At 35.1% G+C, this 18,034-nt stretch overlaps 1 protein-coding gene across 1 annotated transcript in view; it reads right to left on the bottom strand.

Annotated features, from left to right (window-relative positions):
- LOC148956590 (uncharacterized) overlaps positions 1 to 18,034 on the bottom strand; it is a 198,170-nt gene that overhangs the window by 17,965 nt on the left and 162,171 nt on the right. Inside the window, exon 6 of the mRNA XM_089091333.1 lies at positions 9,399 to 9,546. Coding sequence (XP_088947459.1) covers positions 9,399 to 9,546 — 148 coding nt within the window. The remainder of the gene's footprint in view (positions 1 to 9,398; positions 9,547 to 18,034) is intronic.

Here is an 18,034-nt window from a genome sequence, read left to right as displayed (position 1 = left end):
TTTTGAGTTTAAAAGGCAAGATATATATAATAATGCTTGTGCTAAGTGAGATTTCCAATAAATTTTTCTTGAGTCAAGTCTTTCATTTTCACTTACAAATGTACTGTTTTCAATTTTTAACTCGGTAATTTCTTTTTTCAATAGTTAAATTTCAGACAGAGCAGTTGCAAGTAGCGTTTCAACTCTGATTGAAGAAATTTGAGTTTCTTCCGGATTTTTTCTTTTGGTGATCTCTGGAATTTGTTGAAAGTTATCAAGTTCCTCTTTTAATTGAAATACTTCACGACATTTGAGTTGAAAGTTCGTTTTAAGATTTTTTCTGGCTGCTTTTAGGTTTTCCAGTAGGTTATCGTTGTCTTGTAGATTTATTTTCTTTGAAGAAATTTGACTCTGAAAAATTAGAAGAGAGTTTGAAATACTGAAAAGAAACTTCAGATTTGTTATAGACACAACCTTTTTTTTCCAACAGACTAAAAACAGAGGTGGAATCGTATTTCATGGATCTTTTTCAGATTGTTATCTGTTAAAACCACTCACGCTTGTAGTGCCAAAAATAGGCTAAAATTAGTATATTACTATGGATCTGAAGGGAATATTTTACAGAACAAGGAAAAACATCTATTTGTTACAAGCTATTGAACACATTTAATATCCTAAAGGTTTGGTTCTATTTAAATGGATAAAATTGAAAAAGTAAAATTCCTTTTTTTTCATAATAAATAAAGTTCGAATAGTGTAATTTTTATTTTCAGAAAATTATGGAAGAAGGGACAAATTTTCATTTTATATTCACATCAAATCTTTTTTTTCCTGTTAATCTTTGTTTTAGATTATTTCTTAGATTTTAAGTGTCCTATGTCTTCATGATTCATGGAATATAAAATAGCATTAATCTGGAAATGTCACTGTCAAAGAATAGTGCAACCTAATAACTGACATATGGTATAAAGCTAGAAAGCGAAAAAAAAGTATATATTAATGTTACTAACGAAGAAAAAATAATGTTCCATTAACATGAAAAAAAAGCTCTAAAAATTAAAGAATCAAAATATCATAATGTATAGAAATATTTTTAATTTAATGACGTAATATAGAACATTATATGTTGTTAATATCATTGAACATGGAAAAAAATCAATCGAATGTTTCCACATCACTAATATTCCATCCATCGATTAGAATCTAAATTAATTATATTCTTTCTGGAATTCCTAATGGATACCTTTCCATATCTTCCAAATTCATCTGGGGACAACGTGTTTTTCGTTTTTTTTCCGGTATTTCTCAACAATTTGTTTTGCGGAATTGCTCAAAATACATTTTTGATGCCTGGTAATACATTATTTATGCATAAAATAGGGTATATCCAGTTACTAAAAAAAAACCTTCAGTGCCGTAGACGATACTTCCGTATTATCCAGTACACACTCGAGAAGTTTGCTAAATTTAAAATCTAAGAAAGCCAGTTTCATATTCACAATGACAAATGACGGGTGACAGAATGTATTGGCAATCTGACATTCTTCGTCTGAAGAACGTACCCTAGACATCCCAACCTTTCTCTCATCATGGTCTTAGAAATTGGAATTGAATCCTATTTTTTGTAAAACCTTCTATTTGGATATCTAAATAAACAAGCTTGACAAAGTAAAATTCTTTTTTATAATAAATAAAATTTAAATAGTGAATTTATTTTTCAATCTAGATTCGCATATTTAATTAAAGCTTCGTTCATTCATGTACGCTTCTCCTCCATCCCAATATCTTTAAAGCCTCACCCTTTACCCCTCCCATAAAGTTCCCCTTTCTTTTAATATATTTCCTTATGAATCTTCTCATTCCATTTGGGGTTCCCATTCCATCTGGGGACAACCTGTTTTTCGTTTTTCCCGGTATTTCTCAACAATTTGTTTTGCAGAATTGCTCAAATTACTTTTTGGATGTCTGGTAATACATTATTTATGCGTAAAATAGGGTATATCCAGTTACTTAAAAAAAACCTTCAGTGCCGTAGACGATACTTCCGTATTATCCCGTACACACTCGAGAAGTTTGCTAAATTTAAGATCTAAGAAAGCCAGTTTCATAGTCACAAAGACAAATGACGGGCCACAGAATGCATTGGTAATTTGACATTCTTCGTCTGAAGAACGTATCCTAGCCATCTCAACCTTTCTCTCATTATTGTCCTAGAAAGTGGAATTTAATCCTATTTTTTGCAAAACCTTCTATTTGGATATCCAAATAAATAAGATTGACAAAGTAAAATTCTTTTTTATAATAAATAATGATTTTTTTTTTCAATCTTGATTAACATATTTAATCATATCTTTGTTCGTTTTAAGATTCATTCATTGCGCTTCTCCTCCATCCCGATCTATTTAAAGCCTCACCCTTTACCCCCTTGCATAAAGTTCCCCTTTCTTTTAAATATTTCCTTATGAATGTTCCTATTCCATCTGGGGACAACCTGTTTTTCGTTTTTTCCCTGTATTTCTCAACAATTCGTTTTGCAGAATTGCTCAAATTACATTTTGGATGTCTGGTAATACATTATTTATGCATAAAATAGGGCATATCTGGTTACTTAAAAAAAAACCTTCAGCGCCGTAGACAGTACTTCCGTATTATCCAGTACACACTCGAGAAGGTTGCTAAATTTAAGATCTAAGAAAGCCAGTTTCATAGTCACAAAGACAAATGACGGGCGACAGAATGCATTGGTAATCTGACATTCTTCGTCTGAAGAACGTATCCTAACCATCTCAATCTTTCTCTCATTTTGATCTTAGAAAGTGGAATTGAATCCTATTTTTTGTAAAACTTTCTATTTAGATATCTAAATAAATAAGATTGACAGTCAAATTCTGTTCATGTTACCATCATGCTGTTAAATACCCGCTCGGGTTGGATTAGCAACTTAGCCTAAAGTGTATTTCGTAAAAAGTTTGCTTTGCCAAATTGACCTCGTTTGAATATTTTATTCGGTCTATTGAAGGTAAAACATGGGACTAAGTCTAAATGAACTATGTTATAAAAAGTGAAACTATATAAAAAAATAAAGCTTCGTTTAAAGAGGAGTGTAAAAATTGATTTGCATCTCATTCAGGGATATTTTTTGGGATAATCCGCTCATAGGATAAGTAAGTATATGTAGATAGATAATGGAATTATTATAACTATATATTATTTTTATACGATCACCCTCCCCCCCCTACATCCCTCTTAATCCACAAATGGTTAGTGCCCCCGAAATTTGAGTAGCTATTTAACTTTCAGTAAATTAAATGTAGATAATAGTACTAGAAGGATCATGTTTTATTTTATATATAATCACAACTTTGCCCCCCTCTCAATCAATAAATGGTTACTGGTCTCCTATCCCTCTAAACAAGATGATAGTGAATCTAAATTTAATAATATTATGACTAGCTTAGGTAAAGAAAGTCGCTGGTGACTGGTAAACGTCTTTGAGCCTCATATATTCATTGTTAGAGTAGGCGGAAATTTGACTTTTTAGGTCATTGAAACTTTTAAATAGCAACATTCTAAATTACCATATTTTAAAAAAAAGGGAAGGGGTTGGGACAATTTATCATGGGATATATTTTGTAATCCTAAAGTCTATACCTATTCATTATAATAAATAAATAATAATAACATAAAACAAATTTGTGATAAAAGTTATCTCTCCGACCATATTAATTAACATAATGCAAAAAAATATAAAGCATTACTCAGCTCTTTTTCAGAACCACAACATTTCCTTTTCTCAGAAATTTTATTCACTTAATAATTGTCAAAGTAATGATAATATTATCAATGATTTCTTACCTTATATGTACATTTCAGAAGGTCATGGGTTTTCCCCCAAAGTCCCAATTTCATCCAATCACAAGGCTATGGGGTTTTCCCCCAAATCCTGTTGACATATCAGTTAAGTAACTAGGTTTTCCCCTGTTGAGAAACTAATTAAATTTTCCCAAAATTGTTCACAAAAACATGTTATGTAACTAGGGTTTTTCCCAAGGTCTCTGTTGACAAAAACATTTCTGGGTTTTCCCCAGTGACCTTGACCTCAGGGCTCAGGGACTACGTACTCCCTTTCAATGGCATATAGCGCCCACTATTTTCCAACCTAGACCTCTACTAGTAAGATCATTCCCTATCTCACCAATTATGAAAACCCAGACCGAGGTGCGAGTGCTCCAGAGAACGTAAAAGCATATGCGATATTATGTCTTTTCACGGGTAGACAAGTCAGATTTCTCTTGAGTGCGAAACTTGGCTTCAACGTTGGAACACTAAATTTTAAAGAAACTAATTTTAAATTAATATATTTCAATACATATATGAAAATCGATAATTAGAAGTGCAATGTTAATATTTGATGTTCTTAGGAATTACAAGTAGATTTCGAAGTCTCGAGTTGGTTTCAATTGCATTTTGAGGAAGTTTCTGCCAAAATACGTGTTCCAGGGTAATTGGACCACTGACACGTACTAACATTAGTAACCCGCTAATGAAAGAGTATGTGGGAGGAGCTGTTTGTACGCACCGAGAATGAAGAGTTAGAAATCGTCTGCGGTGAACTTACTGTTAAATATCTTTATACAGTGTCTAGGTATTCAAATATGAGCCAATTTGAACAAGCAGCACATTACCTTAGCATTTGTGCCGTCATTAATTTCTGAATTTAGGGGTAAATTCAGAAGAGCACAGTGTATGAATATTATTTTACGGTGAGGCAAAAACCATACACTCTGGGTGGAAGTTCAGGCCTTAAAATTTCATTGCCTCCAACAGGAATATTATAAAAACTAGAGAACACCGTAAAAATCATGAATCCACTAGAGGCCTATTGACCGAATTAATCTTTAGATCTATACATTCAGTTTATGGGAGGTCATCTAATCATTTTAATATTTCAGAACTTTTCAATCCCGATGTCTCTCCCATTGTCTGGTATAAATTGCCCTTGTGGGAAATGTTGTCTCTCATCGATCGTCGAAAAATACGGAGCACTTACTACCGATACATAAAATTTTTGCTGGTACTTTCACTCAGATTCTCTAACACGGATATCTCATCGATATACGGAATATTCAATCCATCAACTAAAGTGGTCCACATAGAGCGTGGAGCTTCCGTGCGATCTCTCATCAAGCTATACGATTCACCGCTGACTCAACTATTTACGTGATTGTGTTTATGGATTACGTGAATTAAGTTTTAGCGTTAGCTGTGTTGTTTTTTCTTTTCCTTTTTTTTGTCATTTGGTACTCCGCTTTTTTTTATTGTAAGCGGGCACAAATAAGTATATATCTAATTGTATGCGTGTGCATTACAATTCCGGTTTATATTTAATAAATGTTAGTTAGATAACAAAAAAACTAGTTTGTCGGTTTTGGGTAATTTCAGGCTCCTTACCAGAACAGAACATATTGTCTGTGGTGCGTAAAATTTTGCACAGTAATTAACCATAAATAGGTGCAACTTTTGGTACTATTGCATTATATGGGCCTTTCTAAAAAGTGAAGTTCGGTTAATGCTAATGAATTAAAATAAAATAGGATGAATTTATAATAGTTTAGAAACAAATTTGGGCTATTTATTAAGCATATTAGGGGGAGGGGGGTCAAGCATTGCATATATTAAATACGTAACCTAACCTAGGTACCTTTCCCCCCTCTAAACCCCAAAAAGCCACAGTTTAAATTTGGTATACGCAATGAAAACCACGCTATCAATGCCTATTCTATAGCGGTTTATCCGTCAAAAACGGGTATTTTTTGACTGGTTTCCTTATAAAAGCCCATATAATGCAAAAGTACCGAGCTTTTGCACACTACTGCAAAGTGCTGTGACATTTTCAAAATTTTTAAAAGAAAATGGCCGATTTTACTAAATTTTCAAAATTTTACGTCCCTTGCCAGAACAAAAGATATTATCCTAGGATGGTTAAATTTTGCACAGAAGTTTCTTATGTATTAAGGCAACTTTGTGCTCTACCACAAAAACGGCATAAAAAATTCGTTTTTATCGATAACCCCTAGTGACCATCCTTCTCGGAAAAAACACAAAATTTCATGTTTTAGTAGGTTGGGTCTTAAAACCTCTACAACAGGGTTTTCTGATGTGCTGAATTTGATCGTGTAATTTTCATCAAGATCACTCACCTTTTGGGGTTGTTTTCCCCCTTTTTTTTAAAAATCAGGGAAATCTTCTCAGGCACATAACTAATGCCGGAGAACTTTGAACTTAATGAATTTTATATATTTAGAATTGTCTGAAAAAAACTGATTCCTTTAATTTGTACTTTCTTATTAAAACTTCTTTTTTAAAAACCTCGGCTACAATTGGCACTAGTCACTCTTCACTTACAGATCGTTGCCAGGAACTCTTTGATTACATGAAAATCGGCAGTTTTCACGAAAGTCTACCGTTAAAAAAGGATTTTTATCAGAGGCAACGCTAACTTGTTAAGAGTCGAAAGTGATCAGAGGGCAACCAGCCCCCCCCCCCCCATGCTATTTTTTCTCAAATGCTACGGAACAAATTTTGAGATTTTGTTCAAATCTTAAAGTTTTGAGCCATTTTGTTCAAAATAGTCCAAAGGTAAAACAAACTAGGGTTCCAGGTTAGATACCCCTCAGCCCTCGGGCAAGGGCTATTAGTTATGCTAGTTGCCCATTTTTAACATATAAGGTTTTTATGGAAGGGGTGTTCATTCGATTGGAAATCGGAAGTTCTGGTTCCTTTTTACAAACTCCAAAGTGATCAAAGCTAACCAGCCCTCCCCCTTTCCCACGCCTTTCCCCCCAAATGCATTCGATCAAAATTTTGAGACAGCCATTCTGTTCAAAATAGTCCAAAGGCCAAATAACTATGCTTCCATGGTTGAAACGAGCCCCCCAGCCCCCGAAACAAGCGCTGTAAGTTATGCAAGTTGCTTATTGTTAACATAGAAGGTTTTGTACCCCTGTTAAAAGTCAAAACTGGTCGAAGAGCAACCAGCTCCTCCCCACGCCCTTTTTCACTCAACTGTATCAAATAAAAATTTTGAGATTGCCATTTGCTCAAAATATTTCAAATATCGAATAATTATGCCTCTTGGCTTGCCACACCTCCCTTCAGCCTCTAAGCAAGGGCTATATTTTATGCAATTTGCCCATTGTTAGGTATAAGGATTTTATAGGAAAAGAGGGCATGTTTGATCCTAAGTCTCCAAAAAAGCTTAGGGTATTACACTAAAAATTTAAGGATATGTTGAGGGGGATACCAAACACAATCAAGACACTCTATGCGCTTGCTGGTTATAAAAGAGAATATCAGCAATATCTAAAGAACAACTGCTGAAAATTTCAAGGTATGTTGAGGAGAGGTTGAAACGATATTTTAGGACAACCATCCCCCCATCCTTGCTCTTTTTAGGTACCCCTCTGCTCAACCCTGATCAAAGTTTTGGAACTGTAATTTTGTTCGAACTAGTCAAAAGGTCTAATAGCCATACTTCCAGGTATGTTGCGTCCCCATAACCCCGGAACAAGAATTGTGAATTATGCAATTTGACCATTATTTACGTGCAGAATTTTCCATTAGGAAAAATATAAATATTTGATTCTGGGTGTACCCAAAAAGGCTAAGGGCATTGAGGCGAGACCTTGGAGAATATTATGGGTATGTTATACTAAATCAAAAGGCACTATGTGAATCCAGTTTAACAAAAAGGACGATCTGCGATATTTAAGAATGGGTGAGGGTATTGAGATGACACTTTCAGGACATGTTGAGAAGGATGTTGAAAATTTGTTGAAGGGCCAACAGCTCCCACCCCTGCTTTTTTAGTTGTCCTCCCTCCAAAAATATTTGATCAAAATTTTGAAATGGATATCTTGTTGAAAATAGTCAAAAGCTCAAATAACTATGCCAATGCGGATGACATAGCCCACAACAGTTTAATGAATAAATAAATCTTAAAACGTATTATACTTAAACTGAATGTTCCAATAAAACTTAAAACTAACAAAAATCACTACAAACAAGAGTTTGGCTACTGCCCCCTTTCCTAACTGTAAAAGTCTAAAGCCTACTGCGTCATTTGGCCTTTACTGAAAACAAATTATACGAGTATTATACGTATTTTATTTGTGCTTACAACATTGAAAATAGAAACAAAAATTACAGGAAAATAGATTTTTGAATACCTAAGTTTTTGGCAATTAATACCATTTACATCAAAATTTATATTACTATTATAATTCTATTGTAATATAATATTATGATAGATATTTATTATATTTAAAAATTATTTATATTACTATATATATATATATAAATATATATATATATATATATATATATATATATATATATATATATATATATATATATATATATATATATATATATATATATATATATATATATATATATATATATATATATATATATATATATAATTCTATTATATATCAAATTTTATACTTTTATTATTGTGCCATAGCGCAAAGAGTTGCTTTGGGGTAACTTATTACCTGAACTCTCCTACAGAATGTTTATGTGGGGGCGTGTTTTATTGAAGTAATTGCAATCATAAAGAAAGAAAAACCAGCAAAAATGGGGTTTTAAAGGCCAAATGAAAATACTGACAAAACGCAACAAAGCGAATATTTCGAGGGGACAAACGCCTCTCTTCTTCAGAGCGAAACGAAAAAATATTTTCGCTAGTTATCCGTCGATGGCGGTTCAATTTTGAATTTCTTTGCAAATCACGGATATTGATGAATGACTCACTTTTGTTGTTGTTAGGTATTTGACTTCAATTCTTACAATTTTTTGGCTTTTGTTGAATTTTAAAAATTATTTGGTTTTCTTCATTTTTTTTTCACATTCACATTGACTTTCCGCGCTTTATTTGTTGGTTTGTTCTTCGGCACGTTCATTGATTATATTTTTTGTTTGGCGCTGAAGAGGAGTACGAAGGCAGAAGCATGAAGCTAGTATCGACGGATGCTCACTTTCTACAATCTGGTGTGCATGTTGAAGCGCTACTTGTTCCATCACACGTGGTGTATATCTAGCACATCGCACCCCGGGATACAACGCACTGTATACTTTGTGCAGGGCGAGATAGATTCGACCATGCGTTGTCGGCACCTAGGTACATACACCTTTTGAAAGTGAGAGCCCCATGGTTGATTCAGCACAAAAACTGTCCAACGTTCAATAATTTCTGCACTACAATTGACAGCTTTACTTCCCTTAATCCTGATTAAACTTATCCATAATTAAACTTATTAATCCTGACAGCAATAACGAGCGCTCAAGTTAGCCATTTTCATGCTAGCTATACGATACAATACAAGTTTTCGATTTGATCAGTTCAAAATACTTACCCTAAGAGCTGATAAACCAGCATGCCCGTGGCAAGAGCAACAAGTATACCAATAACAGACAGGGCAAACAACCCTCTTAGGCAAGAATATAAAGCACCGTGTACAACATCACAGTCCATCGTATCCGTAAAAGTGTATTTCGTCCCACCTACAGAAAAGGAAAATGTATGATTATCAGATTATAATTACCAATCATTAAAGCAAACATCTCCCATATTAGAGATCGATATCTTTTTTAAGCCCACAGCTAAAAAGGTAGTGCTAAATGCCTTTACGGTATTCATAGATGAAAACGCTGTAAAAGAATAACCTCACAGGCTAAAGGGGCCAAGAAGAGAAGCGATTATTATATATTTTACTTTTCTTGTGCATTATATGTGCACTTCTAAAAAGTCAAGTTTGATTAATGCTAAATAAATAAAATAAAATAGAGTGAATATATAACAGTTTATAAACAAATTTGGGCTATATATTTGCACATTAGGGGGGGGGTAAAGCATAGCATATATTAAATACGTAACCTAACCTAGGTACCTTTCCCCCCTAAACCCCAAAAAGCAACAGTTTAAATATCGTACACGCAATGAAAACCACGTTTTGCATTGCATTTCTGTATAGCAATCTCTTGCAATTAACCCGGCTGGCGGATTTGTCTTGACTGGTTTCCTTGTACAATATATAAAAGTCACCATATAACTCACCAGTACCAATTTTACTAACGATTTGTTTCACAACAAGAATATTGAGATTGGTCTAGGCCAACATGTTATGTAAATCACACTAACATTTTTTTATTTAGCCAACGAAGCAAACAGTACAATTCACAAAACGTATGTACAAGAACTGGAGATATAACCAAGATTTTATCTGAGTAAAAATTTAGCAAATTATAATACATGTTAAACCGTGTACTATCAAAAATGAATTCTAAATTATTGAAAAGGTCATTAGCCAATATCCAATCCTCTCCGAGAAGCGGGGGGGGGCTAATCTCAATATTTAGAACTGTGCACATTTAGCTAATAACAAGATTAAACTAATCACTAGCCGATTTATAATAAGATATAGCGAAATTCCCGAGCTAGCTAGATCCAGCACCATAGTTCAATTTATTTGAACTTTTTCTCTTATTAATTGATAAACATGTCCAAAAAAAGAAGTTTTTCAAAGAAAACTAAAAAAAAAACATTAAACTAAAGACCAGCATAAACAAATTCCTATATTAATCAAAACTCAGAACGACCAGAAATTACTATTAAAGAATAAATGAAACCCAAAACTAACAGAAATCAAATATACTATAGAGTCAATAAATAAATTATCATAGAAATAATAGAAACAACAGGTCCTAATATAGATGAAAAAAGAAATATTAAAATGAATAAAATTTAAATTGAATATTTAAGTCAAGCTTAAAACGAAGAAAAATTGCTACAAACACGAGTTTAACTACTGCCCTTTTCCCCCTTCCCTAACCAGAAAAGTCTAAATCTTGTTGCGTCATTTTCGTTTCATTGAAAGCTATATGTATCTTGAACCCTATGCTTTTGTTTTTTATAACATCAAGGACAAATAAAATCACTATAATAATCATATGACTAGAAAGAACTAATGAAAATAAACTGAATGTTTAATAAGTAAATAAAAAAAAAAACAAGTTTTTTCTGTTGAAAGAAAGGATCATACGCAATACAATCCACGAGGCTGCAGAAGCTACGATAGGGTACCGCAAAAGACTATCCAAAAAATGGATGTCAACACACACAAATCAAATGGCTGAGCACAAGCAACAGATATCGGACCGAAAATCAGAGTTGTTCAAACGCCTGAGAAGGGAATACCACCAGTCGGCTAAGAATCCGAAGAATCCGGCATATTTAATGATACTGGTTCTTAATGATAAGAACCAGTACTGTCAGAAAATCGCTGAAAAAATGTAAGCCGCTGCCTCTAGATCTGACACCAGGAAGAAGTATCAGCTCCTAAAATCAATCAGGAGTAAATCACATAAGCCTGCTAGTGCATCCGTCGAAGATGACAACGGAAAGTTACTCTTTTATAATACCGAAATAATAAATCGCTGGAAGGAGCACTTTGTCAAACTACTTAACCAGCACTAATTCTCCACAACAATGGATAATAATCAGCGCTGCCATAATCAAAGTCGTAGCCCTGATGACGAGCAGGAACCAAACTAACCCAAAAGTATTTATAATGCCGTGAACGTGGCTTCCCCCACGTTAAATGAAGTCCAACAAGCAATCAATTGCCTTAAAAGCAATAAAGCCCCTGGTCCTGATGCCATTCCGGCTGAACTTTACAAGTATGGAGGGACAGCACTTGTCAGCAGGCTTCATAAACTAACCTGTCACATATGGGAAGAAGAGATGGTTCCACAGGATTGGGGAGAGTCTATCATCCTTCCAGTATTCAAAAAAGGGCTAAAGACAAAATGCAGCAATTGTCACGGGATTTCTCTTATCTGCATTGCTGCAAAAATATTTATCATAGAGCTACATAATCGTTTTCGTATCCAGCACAACGTAAGACAAGGCCCAAAAAAGCGGGATTCCGCCCAGGCATGGGAACAATTGACCAACTATTCGTCTTAAGACAAACCCTTGAACACAGGGCAAAACACCAGAAACCAACAGTGTCTCTATTCATAGATTCTATTACAGCTTTTGATTCTGTTCTAAGGGATGGAATCTGAAAGGCCATGATAGAGGATTGAGTACCAGGCAAGATAGTCAGGCTTATTCAAGCATACTACCAGCATACGCGAGCCCAAATTCAGATCGGTGGAGAATCGATCATGATTTTGATATCCGACAGGGATGTATATTGTTTCCCGTGTTATTTAATTTCGTGATCGATTGGACTAGCAATGACGACCTTTTCAGGCGTTGAAGTAAGTCCCAAATTTGTGATCACGGAATTGGACTACGCCGACGATATTTGCTTGTAGCTGAATCTCGTTCAGAATCCCCATCTTTGCTATCGAAGGTAGCTGAAGAATCTTATATGGTCGGCCTGAAATTAAGCTCCCCGAAGACAAAAGTCATGGCGTCTGGTATATCATCTCAAGACCCCCCAATTTTGCTAGAACAGTCACCCATAGACAAGATACATGAATTCAAGTACCTAAGCTCTCTGGTAGACCAAAAAGGAGAATGCACATCTGAAATACAGTCTACAATTGCTTCAGCAACTGGAGTCTTCACCCAGCTAAATCACTCTCTATGGAACCAGAAAAATGTTCGTCTGAAGACAAGAATAAGGATTTACCAGGCCCTTGTTCGATCTGTCTTACTATACGACTGTCAGGTATGGGCTATGAAAGGATCCGACATTCAAGCCCACAACGGATTTGACCATTCATGTCTAAGGAGAATCATTGGCATTAAGCTCCGTGAGCGTGTCGGCAATGATAAACTCCGCGAAATCTGCCATCAGCGTTCTGATTTGGCCACTATAATAAAAAAAAGAAGACTCCGATGGTTCGGTCATACACTTCGCCGTCCACACCACAGCTTTGTCAATAAAGCCCTCAGATTTACAGCTCTTTCGGGATGGAAAAAGCTACATGGGGGACAAAAGAATACGTGGCTTGCCTGCATCAAGGCTGACGTAGACCCAATCGGTGGCTTCAAGAAGTATGGACGAAGACGGAAAAAGTCCTGGCTCGAATTGATTGAGCCGCTCCCAAACAACCGAGACTATTGGCTTACTAGAATCACGAAGCGACTGGACGCCAAATAGAGCGGAGATGCTTGAGTCCTGCTACAAGTTAGTAAGTAAGTAAGAAAGTAGTTTGAACAAAAGGGTGATTTTAGAAATTTCAACCATTGTTGAGGAGACGGGGCACATAAAAAAGACAAGGGAGGTGGCTGCCGTCAAATCTCTCTTCAACATCTCCTCAGCATACCTTGAAAGTTTTGACCTAATACCATCAGCCGTTCCTTAGATATAAGATAAGATAAGATTTATTGCTGAAAAACGGCTATCGCATGCCCAAAAGGGCCGAATTCGCACTTTAGCGTCAAATAAAGCGAAAAAAGAACAACAAAAACAAACAATCAAACAACAACAGAAAATTATAAAAGAGTCAATGTCAAATACGTAAAATGTATTACAAAAAACAAACAAAAACAAATTAAACTCAAAAAATTAGAAGGCCAATGTCAAGTCAGCAAAATTGCCAAAAAAACGAGAACTCGTAAAATTAACAAGGAGATAAAGTAAAATTAAAACAAACATAAGTTATTAGTGACTAAAAAACATATATAAAAAACCTCCAAATTTGCAAAATGGGCATTAACATTAATAACTATGAGGTAAAAAATGAGTGAAGGGGGGGGGGCTGCGGAGATTCACTGTTTGAAAATGTCAACTATGTAAGGGATAAAAGTTCCCCTATATCGTTCAGTGCAAATTCTTATTGGGGCAAGAAGGGGGATTTTTGTTGACATAGAACGCGGGAGGTGGGGTCGAAGGGGTGAATATTGACCAGGGAAAAGGGGAGTTGTTCGAGGTTTATGAACGGCATTGTTAGCAAACCGTAAGGTAATTTTTCCTCTTCTTTCCTTAAGGGTGACAAGATTAGCTCTCCCAAGAAGGGAAAGATAAGGTACTTTACCCTCATTGAAGATAATTCTTAGGCACCTTTTGTGGACTGCCTCTATTCTGTCCGACAATTCAAAGGAAATGCCAGGATGCCAAACAGGACAGGCATACTCAAGGGTTGGGTGTACAAATGACAGGAAAATCCTCAAACAATGCTATTTAGGGCATTTAAATTTTTTAAGGAGTTTAAGAAGAGAAAATGCGGCATTTGCACATTTTAAGATGTCATTAATACGACAATCCCATTTTAAGTCGCTTGAGATGGTAACGCCAGGGGGGATTGGACAGGAGAAAGAAGGGGTGAGTTTTAAGGAAATTAATAGTAAGAACAGTTGACTTTAAAGGGTTGACTTTAGAATCATCAGTAAGAGCGTCGGCTGATATCATTCCAAGATGTCCATTGGGTTGCTTTTTAAATTTTTGAAACATGTCTCTCTAAGACACTTAGATCATCAACGAATCTCAATCTATCCGGAAAATAAACAGCAAGGTTGTTTATTATTGTAAGAAATAAAATTGGACCTAAGAGGGTTCCTTGGGGCACACCATTATAAAATGGGAGGGGATCAGAATATACATACAGGTATTTCACCACTTGTGTTCTATTAGAGAGGAAAGACGCAAATATTCTAATTAAATAAGGGTCAACTTGAAAGTCATTAGATAGCTTTTCTAATAGTATATTGTGGTTGGTTAAATCAAAAGCTTTTTGCAAGTCAACAGCGATAACATTGAGCCAGGTATTGGGTTTTTCAAGAGTGTTACATATTGTGTCCATAAGGTGAACAAGATAATGAGTGGTAGAAGTAGTGCGTAGGTTTCCGAATTGTCTTTGGTCAACATTTGGGATTATCTTTACTTTCAACCACTCAGCTAAAAAGCTTTCATATAACTTCAAAAAACTGGAGTAAGAGTAATGGGACGGACACCATCAAAATCTAAATTGTTACCTATCTTTTTTACGGGAGCAATAAAACCTAACTGTAATAAAACCTAATATCGCTGATATCCCCTTGTCACAACCAGTAAGGAAAAACTGTGTTTTGTTTGTGTTTGGCATCCTTATCAAAATTTTTCTGAAGGTTCACCTTAATACTCTAAGCCCAGTGGTTTCCAAAATTTGGGTTACGACCCAACCAGTGGGTCGCAAGCAAATACTGAGTGGCTCGCTGTCGCAAGCATTAATATTGGTAATGCTCAGATTCCGTAGTGGCGAGTAATGGAACTTGTTTGTTCTAATTGAATGGAAAAAGAATTAAAAGTTTTACATATATGAATGAAAGGCTGTTAAAATAAGAAACACGACATAAATAATTTCCTATTACCTACACAGCTACACCTGGAAGTTTTTTTTTAAGAAGTTACTTCGATGGGGAAGGATGTATTTGCTCCCCCTCTAAGGCTTACAAGACCATCCTTTCCATAAAAATCTTATATGTTAGCAAGGGTACCCTGTATAACTTACAGCCCTTGTCCCGAGGGCTGTGTGGAGTTTTGCCAACCCTGGAGGCATGGCTTTTTGGACTTTCGACAATTTTAAACAAAACAGCTAACTAAAAATTTGGTCAAATTTATTCTGGGGAAAAAGGGCGCAGGGGACTGGTTGTCCTCAAATCATTTTAAAGAGAGAAATATAACCATCAAATTGCGATTGACTGTGCCCCTTTCAGGGTTTTTACAATTATCCATTCCATTAAAATCTTATATGTTAACAAGGAGCAACTGACACAACTTAAGACCTTTAACCCAGGGAATCGGGTGGGAGGAATGTAAAAACTGGGAGCATAGTTATTTGACCTTTGGACTATTTTGAATAAAATGGCTATCTCAAAATTTTGATTGGGCGTATTTGAAAAAAAACGTGGAGGATTGGTTGCCCTCCGATCACTTTTGACCCTTAAAATTGCACTATAGCTTTCAATTTGTAATCAAATGTGCCTCTTCCAAAGTTTACACAACAACCGCTTCCATAAAAAAGATTATATGTTAACATTGAGAAACTTGCATAGCTTACAGTACTTGCCTTGTTTTTCTTTTATTGGGGGGGGGGGCCTAAACTGGAAGCATAGTTATTTGACCTTAGTACTATTATTAACAAAATGACTATTTCAAAATTTTCATTCGGATATATTAGGGGGAAAAGGACGTGGGGGGAGTTGGTTAACCTCCAATCACTATTGACTCTTAAAAAGGGAACTAGAACTTTTCGTTCCAAATTGAATGAGCCTCCTCCAAAGTTTATACGACCCTCCTTCCATAAAAATCTTACATGTTAACAATGGACCACTTACATAGTTTACATCCCTTGTCCTGGGGCTATGGGGGTTTTGACAACCCTGGAGGCAGAGTTAGTTGATCTTTGGACATTTTCAATAAAATGGCCATCTCAAAATTTTGATCGGATGCATTTGAGGGAAACTTATCGTGAGGGGGTTGGTTGCCTTCGGTCACTTTTGACTCTTAAAAGGCGTCATAGATTCAGTGCACCCTTTAAACGTGAATACCGCGAATGCTGTCACAACATAAATATTCTTGAGATGAAATGAGCGATTTTTGGATAGAAATGGTAATTACTGTGCATAATACTTGCGACAGAACTTCAAAAAGTTCACAAAGACAGGGACTTGATTAATACGTCCCTTAAGAGTCTTAGATGACCTTTGGGTGTCTGTTATGACTGATATATGGGAGCCTATCACTTCCACACATGGGTGCCCATAAGGGGGTGGGGGGGGACAAGGGGGTTGCGTTCCCCCCCCCCCCCCCGGCTGAATGACAGTGTCATACATTTGTGTTAATTTAAAAAACTTTCCACAGAATAAGTTTTCAAAGAAAAGTAAACAGCTCTATTAAGCCAAAAATGGGCAGAAATAGTCAAATAAACTTCCAAGCGTAAAACAACCACAAATGACTATCAATAATTAAATAAAACTCAAAACGAACAGAAATTATAATAAATTGCCGAGTCAAACTCATAACATTACTAGGGCTGACAACCCCCATCACTCCTTTTAAAAAAAAAATGACCGTGGAATATCAGTTTAATTTACATATGCTGATATTTATTCCCTAAAATAAAAAATGAGTAAAAAAAGTGAATAAAAAAAGTTTTTTACTTATTTAGGTAAAAAAAAGTGAAAACATTTAAACATGTTTTGTTTTCAGTAAAGCGTAAATTATGTTCTAATGATGGGGGTTATCGGCCTTAGTAAGGCTAATTTTTGATCGTTTTGTGTTTGACATTGCTAATTATTCTAATTTCTTTTAATTTTGATTTTAGTTTATTTATTTATTGTGAGTTGTTGTATTTTTACACTTGGACGATTAATTGACTTCATTTCTGACCATTTTTAGCTTAATGAAGGTATTTACTTTTCTTTGAAAAGCTTTTTTTGTGGAAAAAGTTTTTTTTAGATAAATTTCTGTTCGTTTTTTTATTGACAAAGTCATTTTCATGGGGGAAAAAAATAATATTTTATATCTTTTCGTTATTTTTTCTATACGAACCCATAGTTTGGCATAATTGAGGGGGCACATGCCCAATATTCCTAAAGACATAGTTGCTGGACCGTTCTACTATGCTGAACAAAATAGTTGTCTCAAAATTTTGACTAGATGTGTTTGGGAAATAAATCGGCATGAGAGACGGGCTAATTTCTCTCCAATCTCTTTTTACTCTTAGAAAGAACCCTAGAACTTTTAATTTTGAATCGAATTAGCTTCTTTAAATGTTTCAATGATATTTGTAGCTATTATAGAGTGGTACTGCCTATGATATTGCTTATATGCATTTTTGAAAACCTGCATGTATACGGTTTTTTTGTTTAATTGGAACGCCCCCTAAACACTTCCTAGAAGTTTCACCTTAATACTCTAAGTGTCTTTAATTACAGTAACTGTAGTTATAGTACTAAAAGTATGCACATAGTGCTTTCTGGCTAGTTCAAAATCCCCCACAACCTACTCTTAAAGATCTAACTTAATAATATAAATTGTTCTCGGGATATTGC

The sequence above is a fragment of the Artemia sp. Qi Xiang Cuo genome, chromosome 1 (genome assembly GCF_049724085.1).
Source record: "Artemia sp. Qi Xiang Cuo chromosome 1, ASM4972408v1, whole genome shotgun sequence".
In the NCBI taxonomy this organism is placed as follows: domain Eukaryota; kingdom Metazoa; phylum Arthropoda; class Branchiopoda; order Anostraca; family Artemiidae; genus Artemia; species Artemia sp. Qi Xiang Cuo.
This window is presented reverse-complemented; position numbering and strand designations above follow the sequence as displayed.